The following is a 16,666-nucleotide window of genomic DNA, read 5'->3' as shown; positions in this document are numbered from 1 at the left end:
TATTACAACCAAATCATGACATTGACATATTTGAAGCATCAAAATCGAATTAAATCAATATGTATCCATGGCAACTTGATAAAGTGAAAAAAGCCCATATAATGTTGTACTGATTGCTTATCTTCAATCAGATGATTTCAAATTGATTAATTTCATTTGATTTCTACTGGAACAAAAAATTTTCAAAATAACAAAACAAATAAAGTCAAAACGTCTATTAAATCTCATCGAATTGATAAAATATAGATATAGAACTAAATGAATTTTATAAAACAGGAACATTCAAAGTGAAATTACCAATATTCGCTAAAACTTCCGATACACTTTTTGGAACAGTAAGTTCGCAAATTGCGTAATTCTGAAAAGTGCTGATACGATCGTTCCACATTAGTCCTTTATTGTTTAGACTGTAATTAACTTCCAAATATTTTTCGTTATTGCCAGCATTATCTGGTTGTTTGGGGAACCAATTAGCGAAAATAATCGGTTTGCCTGTACCCATCCATATCCAGTCAGAAAGATTATCGATAGATCCAGAAGTCCAAAATATGTAGTCGGTATTTCCGTCTGGAATTATAAATTTTATTAGTTATGTATAACGTGGAGAGAGATAGATAGGAGAACGGAAGATATAACGGACCGGACTAATAACTGTTAACGCCATCTATAATTGACTTGACGCTCGCCTGTCGCTCAGAGTTAGTTAGTATCCTTGGAGTAGCTATATAACGGAACACGTTTCTATAAAGTTAATTTTTGTGTATTTTGATGTGAAAACACCAAATTTTGATCTGCATTCAAGTTTATTATGTTAGGGTTTTTGTGTTATTGTTTGATATATTGCTTAATTTACTTAATTTTAAGGATAAATAAGCAAGGCTTTCCTTAATATTAACCTCAAAGTAATTTATTGTTTACATGCCTACCGAAAAGGCAAAACGGAATGGGCAACACTGACCACATGACCCGTTTTTACTTCTATGTATTTTGATTAAACTTATATAATTTGATATTTGAATACATATTCTCATTTCAGATGGTTAACTCTGGAGTATTCGTGCCCAAATCTATTTGACCCAGACCTTTCAGTTTGTGCTGTAGTTGAGATGTCGCAACCATGCCATGGAAACTTGATATGTTCACCTTCGCAATTTCTCTTACCGCATTGACGGGGTGACAATGATGGGGGGGGGCAACTCCTAAACCTCATGATAAGCCTTGTTTCTTTGGTATTTACACGAAAAATATCACCTACATATATTTTATATATATTCAGGGAATTTATTTCATTCTAATGCAATGTCTCAAGCTTGTAAGTGTGAAGCTTTTAAACTTGGGGATGGACGCAGGGGTCAATTTTCTGAAAGGGGGAAAATAAATTCGAATAAATGTTCGTATCTCGCCTCCAATTAAAAAAAAGTATAAGAAAAAATAGATAAAAATTCGAAAGAAAGAAGTTGAGCTCTTTTATACTAGAAAAAATTCAAATTTTATTCCAAAATTTGTTTTCCCGGCGTTACTGCAAAGTGGTCAAAAGGATTTTGCTTCAGTATAATACTACACCTCCACAATGAATTATTGTTTTAAGAACAGGTTATTACGATGAAAATTTTGAAATCGTTTCCAATACTGAAGATTCATCGAATATTCCTCACATTTTGTACAGAGAAGAAAATATTCAAAAAACGTTTAAAAAACATGGAAAATCCTCGAAACTAGGCAACTTGCGGTACCTCCTGTTTCCCCCCATCTCGACATATCGAGCTCATATATATGTCATATTTGACCTCTACTACTCGAATATTGTATTGAAGATTCGATCCTGAAAAAAGTATTCGGTCTATTGAAGAAAAACCGCAATTTTGACATATTTTTCACAAAAATCGAAAAATGGGGAAATTTTCAATTTGAAATATGGGGCATTTCTTGAGGTCGGATCTTGAAAGTAATGACATATTCATGTTCAGGAGGGTCAAAATATGTGAAATCGACCCCAAGAACGTCAAAATTGCTCACCCCACTTTCTCACGGTGGGTGGAACATCAAAAATCGATCCCCTGCCCGTCCTACGGCAAATTTCGAAGGGTTCTCGATCTCTAAAATTTTTTTTTGGCATCATTGCCCAACATACCAATTTTCATGCAGTTTGCCACTGCACTATACGTCGCGAGAAAAAGTTGTCAAAAAAAGACAGAAAAAAAAAACAAAAACAACGTCTTATCGTATGTGAATTATAAAAAGTGAGTGTAAAATGTAAGCCAAGTGCGGTGTGTGTGACAAAAATTTTTTAACCTTTGTTAAAAAACGTAAACATTTCAAACAAGATTTCACGACTTCTGGAATCTAGGAGATTGTAACGAACGGCAGATTAGCCTAAAAAATCTTATACGGCTTTATTTAATAAACAGGAGACATGGCAATTATGACGATGCAACCGAAAGCAGGCAACAAATTACATTTAAATATCTTAGAGGCATGTCGGAAGTTCAGGTAAAAATTCTATTCGTTATTTGAATTGTATTCTTAGTCAAAACAATAATTAATGTTTTCACAAGAATTCTATTCTAAAAGAAGTTGGAAGTTCCTTTTAATTTCACGTGTGTAAAAAGACGTTTTGCGATACTTTTGGTATTAGACAATGCCGCGTGCAGATGCTTTCCGAAAAAAAAATTAATTAATGACGTTTAGTTGTGGTTAAATAAGGCAGAGCGTTAATAGAACGAAAAAAAAAACAATTATAGTCGAAATGACGCGCCTAATAGAAAATATCTCCCAACACAACTTGGTGTGATAAAACTATTTAAAGGATTTTTAGACTCTTTTAAAATCGAAATAGATACTGCGCTAAGCCAAAATTGGACTTTCATCACAAGCAAGTTGAGGTGACCTGTAAACTAATGACTAATGATGGAGCAGACTCTAGATGCCCTAATTCAGATGTCGAGTGGTTTAATGAAATATTTTTGACCGAGTTTAATCTTTCTTCCAAGCCTCCGTTAGTAGACGCATGTCCGACGTGTGGCTCTTCTAAAATCGAAATAGATACTGCTCCAACTAAAGAAGTTAAAGACCTCGCTAAGCCAAAGTTGGACTTTCATCACAAGTAAGTTGAGGTGGCCAGAAAACTAATGACTAATGATGGAGCAGACTCTAGATGCCCTAATTCAGATGTCGAGTGATTTAATGAAATATTTTTGACAGAGTTCAATCTTTCTTCCAAGCCATAGACAGATGCCTGACGTGTGACTTTTAAAATCGAAATAGATACTACTCTAATTAAAGAAGTTAAGGACTTCGATAAGCAAAAGTTAAACTTTCATCACAAGCAAGTTGAGATGGCCAATAAACTAATGACTTATGATGGAGCAAACTCTAAATGCCCTAATTCAGATTGACCTCCAGCAATCGGTGTACCTTCCAACATTAACCCATACACAAATTATCTACAGTCGTCAGCTAGCGTTTGTCAATATGGAAATTCATTTGGAGGACGAAAGAGAGGGAATCATGTTCCTCTGAAATGAAACTGTTGGCAAAAAAAGAAATCAATTTTGTGGTAAGATAACTGTGGTAGGCAAAACAAGAACCAATCAGTACTTGCTATGTTCATCATTTGAATTGCAAAAGGTTTCTTTTCAGAAATTGGTCATGAATTTCCTGCTATCATGATTTCGCGATAATTGAAAAATCGGAAAAATGTGCAAAGCCACTGATTTCATAAGATCTTATTGAGCTTATTTCAAATGCTGAAGAAACCCCTTCATGGTAGTGGATAATAAAAAATTCTAAATTGGATGAATCTGGCTGAAAATATAATTAATACCAAAAAGCTACAGATATCTTCGACAACGATGATTCGATTAACATCTGAAAATTTTGGTGTTATTTTTACAAAGAAAAGTTACTGCCAATTTGCTCCTTGGATATCAACTCCAGTGCTTAAACCTGGAATTACTAAAGCGAATTTTGAGAAGCTACAAATTGACAAGATCGAGACACCTCATCTCTATCTGATAATGTTTGATTTGTTTGCGAAAGGTTTAACGATAAATAAATAGTAGAGATGTTTGATGAATAAGTGTTCAATTATATAATAACAAAGAAAGAAGAGTAAAGATATTATATATATATATATATATATATATATATCCCCTTTTATAGCGTTATACGCCTTTGGGTTCCTAATCTCCAGGCCTGTCTATCTTGCCAGTCGTCGACTGCTAGGTTCCTTTCGGACATTGCTCTAGTGATTCCTTGTAGCCATGTTCTAGGTGGTCTTCCCCTCTTTCTTTTTTCTGTGGGGGTCCATTCTAATATTATTCTTGGTAGTCGTTCTCTTTCCATTCTCTTAACGTGTCCGTACCAAATCAACTGTTTCTTTTCTATATCTTCTACTAAAGTTCTTTCTACTTTCAATTGTCTTCTTATTTCCTCGTTTCTTATATGTTCCGTTCTAGATATTCTTGCTGCTCTCCTCCAGAAATCCATTTCCACTGCATTTAAGTTATTTTTTTGCTTTTCTGTAAGTTGCCAAACCTCGGAGCTATATGTAATTATTGGTTGTAAAATGGCGTTGTATATTCTCTTTTTTCTTTCTGGTCTAATATTCTTTTGCCACAGCACTGAGTTCAGGGCTCTTATTACTTTTCTTCCTTTGGTTATTCTGTCCCTAATTGTTTCCTCGTTTCGTCCTGTTGTTGTTAGTTTTACACCTAGGTATATGCATTCCTTACAGTTTTTAATTATTTTTCCCTCTAGATCTAAATCCCCAGGTGAATCTTCTGATCCTATACATATATATTGTGTCTTCTCCGTGCTAACCTGTAGACCCCATTTTTGGTATTCTTCTATAAGTTTTCTAGACATGTACTCCAGATCTTCTTTTTCCTGTGCTACCACTACCTGGTCATCGGCATAGTGCAGTGTATACAAGGTGCTCTCCCCAATAGTTAGTCCCATTCCTTTACATTTTTTCTTCCAAACTCTTAGGGCTTCATCTATGTATATGTTGAACAGAGTTGGGGATAAACAACACCCTTGTCGCAAGCCTTTGGTTGTTTTGAAGCCGTCTGTCACCTTGTTACCTATTTTTATTTTTGCTGTTGTGTCTCTGTATAGTTCTTTTATAGCCTTTATTAGAGTGGTATTTATGCTCGTTCTTTCCAGAACCTCCCATAATTTTGAGACAGGTACTGTGTCATACGCTTTCTTCAAGTCTACCAATAGTAGGTGCACTTCTTGTGATCTTACGGTTCTCTTTTCGATTATTTGTGATAGACAGAAAATACTATCTATCGTCGATCGACCTGCTCTGAAGCCGTTTTGTTCCTCGGATTCGTATGGGTGATATTCTTCACAAATGATCTCCTTTATTATTTTTCCGTATAACCTACTGAGCGTACTAGTCACTGTAATGCCCCTATAATTATTGCAGTCTTCCTTATTTCCTTTCTTGTATATGGACGTGATCCATCCTTCTTTCCACGTTTGCGGTATTGGTTCTCCATTTAGATGTCTATTGATAATTTCTGTTAGGATATTAAACAGCCTATTTGTTCCTGCTTTTATTAATTCTGCAGGTATTCCCTCTGGACCAGGAGCGCGCCCATTTTTAAGTAGTGTTATAGCTTTCTTTGTTTCTTCTACGTTGATTTTTATTGGTTCACCTGTAATCCGTATGTCTTCAGCCGGCATGTTACTATATTCAGATCTCTGTTCTCTGAGTAATGAGCGGTAATAGTCTTGCCATTTATTTGGTGATATGGTGCCTATTGGGATATTTTCTTTTCTGCCAGATCTAACATTATCTATAAATCTCCACGATTCCCTGGATTGGCGTCCTCCTAAATAGGTATCCAATTCCTTGCATTTATTTTCCCAGCTGAGGTTTTTGGCCTCTATCGCAGCGGTTTTAAATTTTGATACAGCTTCACTATATTGTTCCCTATGTTCTGCTTTTTTAGTGCTTAGCCAGGTATGATACAATCGTTGTTTTTGTTCTTTTAAATTTTGCAGTTGTTCAGTCCACCAATAATTTCGTGTTCTCTTTCTCATTTCTTTATATCCTAAGGCTTCTTTGGCTGCTTTGTGTATGCTGTCAATTACTACTTTGGTAAGATTGTCTGTTGGTTCTTGTTCGTACTCCTGTGGGAGGTTTTGGTCCAGTCTTTGTTGGTATAATAATTTTGTGCTCTCGTTCATAAGGCTTTCTATATTATAGTTTGGTATATCTATATCTGTTAAATCTTTACTGTTTTGCAGTTGATTCTTTTGTTTGTTGTCTTTGATTATTGGCATTATTAACTTAGCTTTTATCAGATGATGGTCACTTCCACATTCTGCGGATCGATATACTCTGACATTGTGCACTTTTATCTTCGTTTTTTGTTTCATTATAAGATAGTCGATTATTGATCTTAGATTTCTAGTTATTTGCGTCCATGTATATGTGTGTATTTCCTTATGTTTAAAATACCCATTCATTATTCTTAGTAAGTTATGTTGACAGACATCTATCAACCTGGAGCCATTATCATTCCTGGTATTTTCACCGTAGGGCCCTATTATCTCATGCTTCGTTTCTTTGCCAGTTCTAGCATTTAGGTCTCCCAGTATTATGATTTCTCGATCGTTACCTGTCTGAGATATTAGCTCATTTAGCGTTTCATAATACTTTTCTTTTTCATCTACCCGTGCGTCTTCATTAGGTCCATAAGTAGCAATTATTGTTATTTTGCAGCCTTTTAAATTGACATTAACTTTTATTGTTCTATCGCTTATTGCTTCCCAGCTGGAGACGTTCTTCTTATACTTCTCATGTATAAGGAGCGATATACCCCTTTTTGCATGTTCTTCTTTGTTAACGCCGCTGTATATGTGGATATATTCCCCGAGTGTTTGTGTACCTTGTCCTTTTTTCTTTGTTTCAGAGAGAGCAATAAAGTCTAGTTTATGTTTTTTAATTTCTTGTAAAATGTCATCTACCTTCGTTCTAATTCCCTGTATATTCCATGTTCCACAAATCATAGTCCGTTTTCGTTGCCATTGTCGTTTTCCATTTTGATCATCCATATTCCGAGGCCTAGTTTTCGGATTTTTAGCCAAAAGAAGTTTTTTCCAAGTGATAGGGGGCTGGCCTATCGACTTGACCCTCCTCCTTTACCCGGGCTTGGGACCGGCAGTTGTGTCCAGTGGGCTACTCAATCCACCACACCGAAACACACCAGGCGGAGTAAAGATATTATTTTATTTAATAATTCAGACTGATTATTTCTGTTGCTCAGCGAAAATATAAATTTAATGATGCACATACTTACAAAATGAAGTCATATATTCGTACAGAAAATCATTTTCTTCTTTTGTTTCTATACTAACTAAATCCATATTATGATATTTGCACAACTGCGTTGCCTGGTAATGATTCCCCTAAAATGGAAAAATGATATTTTTTTAAATTATCGTTTCCAGTGTTTTTGATCACAGATCCACTTAAAATCGTAAGTGGATTACGTTATAGAAAAGTGAAGTGCAGTGAAATGAGGAAAAACCACTAATTACACTATACAATAGAAATTTATTAATGCTTTCCTCTTGGACGAGACTATGTGATTCGTAATTCTTATAGAAAAAATGAGAAAGGTGATTCTCGTCACATTTTTGTGCGAAGTAAATTCATTGTTTTGAAAAAGTATTTATGAAACTCCAGTTTTATTATCAGCACTAAAAAAACATGTTTTCTAAGTGTGCGTTCACATGGCGACGCTTAAGCGGTGAGCGTCGAGCGATGCCGCTTTTGCGATGTCATCGCGCACGTTGTCCTGTTCAAATTGGTTAATCACCGTTTTAGTTATTTTCTAGCTTTCGAACCAAAAGAACATAATGAATTTGGTATCCAAACGATTATTACTTATAGAAAGTACACGACTGCGAAGGCTAATTTTAAAGAAAAGCAAAAAAATACAAGATGTTCATGAACTTAATAGAAATAGACTTGCTTATGGCGAATTCCATCCCCTTTATCACCTTTTAAACGTTTGATTACATTCTAGGAAAAATTAAGCATCGACTTTATAACAATTGAGGTTGGGGCTAGAGGAATACATATTGATGGAGGAACATTATCTTCCTCAATGTTGTTTAATTTAATTGAGCTAAGGAATTTAATGAACCATCAGCTAAAGAATTGCCTGGTACGGATATTAAAGAACTGTTTGTACTCATTGGCGACGAAGCTGACCCGTTCTTCTTATTTAATTTCAGGCTGGCCTGGTTTGAGTTTCCGATATTAATAAGTCACGATCAATAATCTCATTTTGCGAGGTCATTTTATTAAAACTTGAACGTATAGATTATAAAAAATATAAACATGAGCGCACCACAAAGGCGATGCCACTTAAAAAAACGAACAAGATCGAAGATCGAACGGCGCAATGCGTTGCATCGCGCGACGTTGAGCGGTGGTCTTTTGTAATGCGATCACATTCATTTAAAGTCTTTAGCCAGAAAGATTTTTTAATACCACTGGAGCGGCATCGCTCGACGCTCACCGCTTGAGCGTTACCAATGTGAACGCACACTAAGACTGTTTCACATATCTCCTATATTCGGAGTCCGGAGCTTCTCTAATTAAAGACCAACAGTAGACTGCAAGCATTACTGGTTTTAATTTTCCTTGGCAAGCATTTCAATTATTGCGATATCTTTAGGAAAGAATGTGAGAAGTGTATTTTCAAGGACAAATACAATCAATTTATAATATGCATTGAGCATTTTTTTTGACAAACGCCAACCAAGCTTCTTTCTTTTTCATTTAAGGTGGTAATGAATGGCGGATAATTTGTTTCCCCTGGGGTCCGACAATCAAAGAAGGAAATTTCTGTTTTAAGAATTTGAAATCAGTTCCATGTTTGACCATGGCATTTACAAAATTTTTTAATAGCCCTAATTTGATGTGCAAAGATGGAAATATTATCTTTTCGGGGTTAACTAAACTCATTTTCCACATTTTTTTGCCCAGAAATGTAAGCAGTTCTTGGCGGACGTATTGTTCTTACATAATGTTCATTTCTCACTCGGCTGTTCCACTCGCATAAAAAGCAACAGCTTCGATTTCCTCGAAAAGCCTTCGGTGTTAATCAAGCAATACTAAAAGGCATTACGAAATATTGCCGATTAAACCAACCGGTCAAATGAGGTTTCTAGTTATTGGATTGTCAAAATAATATGAAATATTTTTAATAGAACTACATACCTTGAAGATGCCTGCAAAGTAATAAACACTATCTTTAAACCTGGCCAAAGTCATTGATGGTAGTTTGCCTGCCATTAAATCAGTGTCTAAAAAATGAATATCAATAATAATTCTTTTTTACATTTCAATCGTATAAAAAAATAATATAAAGGTGAGGGAAATTTTCGCTCTAGCATATAGACAACTTCTTCGATTTTTTCTTTTTAACTACAGATCAACTTACAGATAATTCAAGTCACTTCCGAATAAGCCTTTCACAGATACTCGACCAGAAGACTCGTGAACTGATTATTAGGTACACCTGTATCATTACAAGGGTTGCAAACAAACACAAAGTCACATAGTAGACCTGCGGGCCAACAGTTAGGCCCACCGCCCTCGGTGCAACTGTTTTGAAACAAATTGTGCAAACCAGTTGATCTTGCAACAGTTTTGTCATCAAAATAAAACTTTTGAGCACACGGATACGACTCGTAATCAGTATTAAATCAGTTGGTACAATAGTGAAACATAATTTTTCAAGGTATTTAGATGAGGCAGACGTCATTGATTATTATCAATACCGCAGACAACTCAGGGTACAGAGAGAATATTGGATCCATCCATACCTAAGTCAAAATTTTAACTCTAGACTGTTCGTAGCAGCACAAGAACTGTCTCAGACAGATATCGATATCCCTCACAAATTTTAGGTTCAGTTCTTGATCACACATATTGATGCTAAATGATAATCAAATGAAACAAAACCTGCAACGCAACTGCGACCGCGGAATCATGGTCATGTTGGTACGTCCCATTGCAAACTAGTTTCATTCTAGTCACCTCGTGTGCGGCTCCCCGCTGTTATACATTGCCGAGTTTGCCGAACCGTTGCAAGATCAAATGGTTTGCAGACTTTGTTTCAAAATAGACGCATAACGAGCGGTCGGCCTTAGTGATACGGTAAGCTCATCTACACTACAGAACATGATCTTTACGGAGACTCGTGATCGACTCCAGCCGCATTTACTGAAATTACAGCTCATTCCAAACAGGATCTTCATAGTTCGAATCAATGTCTTTTGAAACGATAAATGAAATACAGCCGTACCTTCACCAGGCACATCAATCAGATTGTTGGTTACTTCTCTTTTAATACTTTCTGCTCTTTCAAGAAAGGTATTCGTGACTTGTCATTAATACTTCGGAGACCATTGTTACTGTTCAAACCATCTATAAGTCGATTTAAAGTAGCAACACAGTACAATACATTTTGTATCCAGCTCTTCAACTTTCTCTTGCATCTATCATCTCCCTTTTATGGTAAGTCAACTCTTCTCGAACGTTATTTATCACAATCATGACAAAAATTACATTTAAAGAGATAATAATGAACTAACCAAGCTAAACATTTCGTTACAATACTTAATGTGAAAAAGTATATTCTAATTTCACTCCCCATTGAATCTAAATAAGATCTGAGCATATAAGTCGAATGAAAGACAAAAGAATAGGGAAAATAACGAGGAATGAATCTTCAATTGGAACATGAAGTAGACCTCGTCAACCACGAGAGAAATGGAGTGAGAATTTAGAACCAGGATGAGGAAAGATATGGAGGATGGGACGGGCGATGAACCTATTATGAAAGAGAGAGATGGAAAGGCTATTTCTTCATGTAAAAAGCAAGCACTAGAGGGTAAACTCTATTACACTCAAGTAGTTCGTGTTATCCCCGCCGTGTGAAGTTGTCAGTAGATATAGATCTTGAACTTCTTGAACAACTTGAGGTTGTAGTGTTCGAAAAAGATGAGGAAGTTGATTCCACAGGCTAGCACTTCTCCAAAGAAGTTCAAATTGACGTTTTTAGCATCTGCAAGCGAACTGATCTAGGTGGGATTATGTTGGACAGCTCGGAAATATATCTGCCATGGTAGTATCGGTAAACCAGCCAAACCAGCGACCTTTCTTCTATGTTTGAAATATCTGCATAATAATTATAAAGTTCCTCCTATGTGAAAGCAAGTGCTGCGAATTGAAAAACCCCCCTTCCTAGTATCACACGCTACATTTGACCACTAAAAGGCTCCAACCGTGGATTTTTAAGTAGTTATATAGTGGTTGCCAAAATGTTTCCGTTACTTTTGGTTAAAACACCTAAGTTTATATAGCGTTACTAACCTAAGTTTTCCGTAACCTTTATATACTCCCCATTTAAGCTCTTTAAGGGGTTTATACGAGTAGCAGAAATATTACGGTTACTATCATATATACATTTAAGTTATTTAATGAGGTGATATAATATTTACGGCAACTGTTATATAACAAAAAATGTTTATTGGGCACCATTGTATAAGTAATGAACACATAGCAGGTTTTGTGATCTTATGGAATGATAGCAATGCTTTGAGGTGCTTCAAATTTCGAAGAACTCAGAAACTAATTGGACTTGGGTTTGGGTGCAAGACGAGATTCCTGTATCAGAGTGAGCAAGTATGGAGTGAAAAAAGGCGTAGAAAACCCGTGAAAGCAAAGCTCGATTGTCTTACAGAAACTTTTTAAACGGACTTAAGACCATCGATGCAACCTAGTACTGCAATCTCTTGGATCAAGTTAAGCTTATATATCTGAAAAAATAATGAAACAGCATCACATGTTTAGATCTCGAGAAGCACTTGAAAGCAAGCGATCACTGATTATATATATTTAGAAGGATCACGACAATGTTATTTTTGTTCTGACTAAATTGAACTACTAATATGACAACCTTCATAAAATATTGGCAGAACATTATATTACCCAGTTTTGTCTTGAATTCATCAGCTTGTTATCTACTTATGCTAGCTTGATCCATCTGTCTACATCCATACGTCTACAAAATAGGTGGTTTGTGCAAGCAATTTGAGACCAAATATCAGGTGAAAGCATACCTGTGCAACTACCCGTCAAACGTCAGTCAAAAATAAGCCCGGATAAAGGAAGAGGGTTCCCAAGCGAGATTAGCTACCAATTGGCTCACAGAACTGAAGATACAGCCATTGTTTCAATTTGATTATTTTGATATATGCTATGAAATCACAGTAGAGGGGAGGAATATCATAAATGTGACGGTTCGGGGAATCACAAGATCATGAAATTTGTACGATATAATTCATGGATAGCGTTTTACTGTTAATTTAGTTAACAATATATTTATGAAATACTTTGTGGACACACATAATTTATCACTTACTTGCTATTGCCTGGCCGTAACCGCGACTGTCCTCATTTTCACTCACTTGGTTTGGTTTGAAGTCTAGAAAGAAGAAAGCACAAGAAAAAACAACAATGAATGATCGTAGATTACGTTAGCACTAATTAAGTTAATATTTGGCCATGGCCTACGATATTTGGCAATAGTCAAAAATGGAAATGGTACTAACAATTGTATCAATTGGTGGGAATGATGTGCGGTAGTGAATTTATCAAAATACATTTATATGTATATCTCTTGATATACATGATGAACAATTTTCGTATCAGCGACTCCTCGTGATTTGGGCAAGATAATTGTAGAAAAACTGTCGATATGACTTTATCATCGATACATTCATAACGATGACATTCATTGAAGTTAAGATAAATGATTTTATTACCAATAAACGGAGCCATTTCATCTGTTGCCCAGAGTTGGATAAAAAAAATTACTATGGCTTCTTGAAATTTGTTATTTCTTGATTCTTTTGTAAATTCAATTTGTCGTTCTTGAACTGCTCCTACTATTATAGATGGTTCAAAGTATTGGTCAAAAATAAAATCAATTCTCAAATGGAAAGAAGAGAACATAGAAATACGTCACAGGTACAGGTAAAAGCAATAGACCTTCTACGAATTGTAACTCCCAAAAGAATACCTAGAATATTACCAATTTTAATATTTTCTCACAGTAGCCTTGTAAATGACCTGAAGAATATCTGCCTCAAAGGTACAGAAATATCTTTCAAAAGTGAAATATCAACAAGATAAAGAAAAATCTATTTCATTATATATCATTCTAAATGTACGTCCAATAAAGTCTACAGATGCCCAATAAGCGCTCTCACTCTAACTTACAGGTTTTCATATGCGTTGCTCGCACTCGCACGGATATATTTTTCGCTCTTGCAGACTGTTGGTGATGGAATTTCTTCTTGGCTTTAGATATTAAGACTTATTAATCTATTTTATTTACTCTGTTAAAATTTCGAGACTGATGAAATGACAAAATTGGATTTTTTTATAAATATTTTTTTATTATTTATGTTAACAATTAGGAGGGATTTAAATGTTCTTACAAAAATTTTATGAAGTAACAATACCGTCGAAAGTAATTTCCTAGAATTTTATGACTTATACTTTAACAGAAATAAGTCTTCAAAAATTAAGGGTATTTCACCCCGGCCACTTAAGGCTGCCAGAAGTGGCTTTTCAGCATGTGTAGGTATTAAGGTTTAACTGTGAAAAGTGACTTTTGAAATTACCACCTAAAATTGGTCACTGGCTCTTGGTCTAGAACGAGATCGAGTAAATACACTTATTCCATCCATAAAAAAGCGATAAGTGTTATTATAAGGGAGGGAAAACTAAATATTGATACATTAATTTCAAATAAATTATTATTTTAACGAATTTAAGCTTGTGTTTTCTTTATTTATAACCCTCTTTCATGGTTAGAGATTCCTTTTCGTCTGATAGTTTTCCTTCACAAAAAAAATTATTCAATAACAACATAAACCATTCATTACATACAGACGTCTGTCTGTCACATTAAAACTGACGCACCAACTTTTTATCAGTCATATGATAATGCAAATTCCCTCAATGTTCCCACCAAATCTTAGTGAATTGGATGTGGGATCAACTCTTCAAAATTCAAGTATTCAATCAAAGCGCGTTGCTCATTACAATCCATTTTGATAAGATGAGATGTGCTCTCAATATTTGTTTTGTTTTATGAATGATTCAAAAGACCAGTAAAATTATCAGCCCTCGTAATAATTTGTTGTAGTGGTTGGAAACTTTAATTTTGTGGAAGAATGATTCTGAAGTAGATAAACGTATATGCAAAATTTTAAAAAATGTCACATAATCCGTTTATCAGAAATAAATTGCAAACTAACATTTTGAATTCTAATTTGATATAAATTTTCTTTAGAAAGAATATATGCAAAGTCACGTTTTCTATCTTATATATGATTTTATCACTTGTTATCTATTTATATAGCCTCGAATAACCCCTATAGAATTGGTAAACAACCTACCTCTCCAAAAATTAATTAAAGTAAAAGTAAGGGGTGGAAAAATTCACCATCAATCAATTCATCGATTATAATTTTTAAAATATAAGACTAATATAAAAAAATAATTTATTTATTTTGTAACGTGCATTGTTTACAGAAATAATTCTTTAATATTCATAACTGATAATTCCATAAAAAGTTTAATAAATTTTGGATATGAGTGATTGTTTCTCATTATTACGATTGGTCATAGAAAAAACAGTGTATGCAACTCGCATTCAATAATTATCAAGATACTAGTATTGCATCAACACAGATTTTTCTTTTGAACAGTAGAAAAAATAGTGATAGTAATACGTATTTAAGAAATTCAAAAGTAGAAAAAATACATTACTTACACAGAGACACATATTCCGGTAATGGATTGCCAGTGCCGCTACATATTGAAACGAAAAGAATACAAGATATAACAGAAGTTCTATACATTTTTTTTGTTTTAACTTGATATTTAATTCGCGTTTGATTGAATAATATTACTAGATAAAAAACAAGTGATATATATATATAAGTATGTATATCATTCCGAAACAAACAAAAAATACCATTTTTAGCGGAAACGACAATGTGATTATGTTGAACGTATACACGAAGAAAAAAAAATGAATTTTTTATTTTACTAGGAGTAGCGTCCCGTTTCTTATATTTTACAAAAGTAACAAAAAATTTCTACAAATGTAAAATATAAATAAGATATAATTAAAAGACATTTTTGATATACAAGTCGATTCTTGATCCGTTCAAAATATAAAATTCCGAAACGTTAGATTTAAAAGAAATTTCGCACTGAATACAACACAATAATTTCATTGTCCTGACCAAAATCACCAGGATTTTCAATTTGTTGTAACAGAATTTTTGAAGTTTATTTTTGAACATTTGAAAGCATCGGATTTATTTGAAATTTCTCATAATTATCATGGACCGATAGCAATACAATAATTTCATAATTTAATGCAATAGTTGTGATCAGAGTCAACTTTTTAGAAATCCAAAACGTCGGATTCATTTGAAATTTCTCACACTTCTCCCGGATCAATGAAAATACAATAATTTAATAAATTCATGCCATAGTAATGATCTGAACCACCAGAATTGGCGATTTTTCGTTACCGAATCTTTGTAGTCAAGTTTTGAGCATTTCAAAACATCGCATTTATTTGAAATTGCTCATACTTATCATGGACACTACAAAAATTTCATAACTTCATACCATAGTCGTGACTAGAACCACGAAGATTAGCGATTTTTTGTAGCGAAATCTTTGTAGTCAATTTTTAAGCACTCCAAAATGACGGATTAATTTGAAATTTCTCACTTACCTCGCACCAATGGCAATACAATAATTTTATGAATTTTTGTCATTATGCAAATCAGGTTCACTAGGTTAGCGATTTTTCATAACGTAATCTTTGTAGTAAATTTTTAAGCTTTTCAAAACGTTGGATTTATTTGAAATTTCGCACACTTATTAAAGACTAACGACAATACAATAATTTCATAAATTCGTGACATAGTCCTGACTAGAATCACTAGAATTGGCGATTTTTTGTAACGGAATCTTTGAATCTTTCAAGTTAATTTTTTAGCACTTCAAAAAGTCGGATTTCAAACACTGGACTATGGAAACACTATGGACCGACGGCAGACGGATCAGAATCACCAGAATTGGTGATTTTTAAAGTCGATTTTCAAATATTTACAAACGTCTGATTTATTTGAAATTTCAAACTTATTAAGAACTGATAACCAAACATGAATTTCATTAATTCGTGTCATGATCGGACCAGGTTCTCTAGGATCAGCGATTTTTTATATATACGAAGAAGTCTTATAAAAGGAAGGTAGGAAGCTCGCAATTTACCCACTGTAGCTGACTTGGAATAAAAATTACTATATAATAGTTTGAAATTTTCAAAAAACACACTTCAATATCATACCAAACTAAAAATTAGAAAATAACTCTTATTAAAATTTCAATAAGTGTAGAGTGATTAAAAAAAGTTTTATTTTAATAATAAATAATAAAAAAAGATATCTTTCATGAATCCTTTAACCCTTATTTGAATTAAATTTCTACCTAATTTCAAGTTTGGTTTGCTATTAAAGTTGTTTTTCTAAT

The 16,666-nt window shown here is 34.1% G+C and overlaps 1 protein-coding gene across 2 annotated transcripts; it reads right to left on the bottom strand.

The window, feature by feature from the left end:
* Positions 1-200: 200 nt before the first annotated feature.
* LOC130892242 (perlucin-like) lies at positions 201-15,050 on the bottom strand. 2 transcript variants are annotated; one of them, XM_057797502.1, is made up of 5 exons: positions 14,886-15,050; positions 12,462-12,524; positions 9,251-9,336; positions 7,317-7,425; positions 201-567 (listed from the first exon to the last, which is right to left on the bottom strand). In XM_057797502.1, the coding sequence occupies exons 1-5, from the start codon at positions 14,971-14,973 to the stop codon at positions 266-268; spliced, it is 648 nt and encodes a 215-aa protein (XP_057653485.1). In that variant the 5' UTR covers positions 14,974-15,050; the 3' UTR covers positions 201-265. The 2 variants fall into 2 exon arrangements, with proteins under 2 accessions (XP_057653485.1, XP_057653486.1); XM_057797503.1 differs by lacking the exon at positions 12,462-12,524.
* Between the last annotated feature and the right edge of the window lie 1,616 nt (positions 15,051-16,666).

The sequence above is a fragment of the Diorhabda carinulata genome, chromosome 4, assembly GCF_026250575.1.
Source record: "Diorhabda carinulata isolate Delta chromosome 4, icDioCari1.1, whole genome shotgun sequence".
Classification (NCBI taxonomy): domain Eukaryota; kingdom Metazoa; phylum Arthropoda; class Insecta; order Coleoptera; family Chrysomelidae; genus Diorhabda; species Diorhabda carinulata.
Note: the sequence above shows the minus strand (reverse complement) of the source record. Positions and strands in the feature narration are given on the sequence as shown.

Bases quoted from the DNA above. Each gene is read 5' to 3' on its own strand.
- LOC130892242 (XM_057797502.1), bottom strand. From the start codon at position 14,973: ATGTATAGAACTTCTGTTATATCTTGTATTCTTTTCGTTTCAATATGT. The intron at 12,525-14,885 runs GTAAGTAATGTA...TCTTCTTTCTAG, and splicing joins ACCGGAATATGTGTCTCTGT to ACTTCAAACCAAACCAAGTG. The intron at 7,426-9,250 runs GTATGTAGTTCT...TTTCCATTTTAG, and splicing joins ACTTTGCAGGCATCTTCAAG to GGGAATCATTACCAGGCAAC.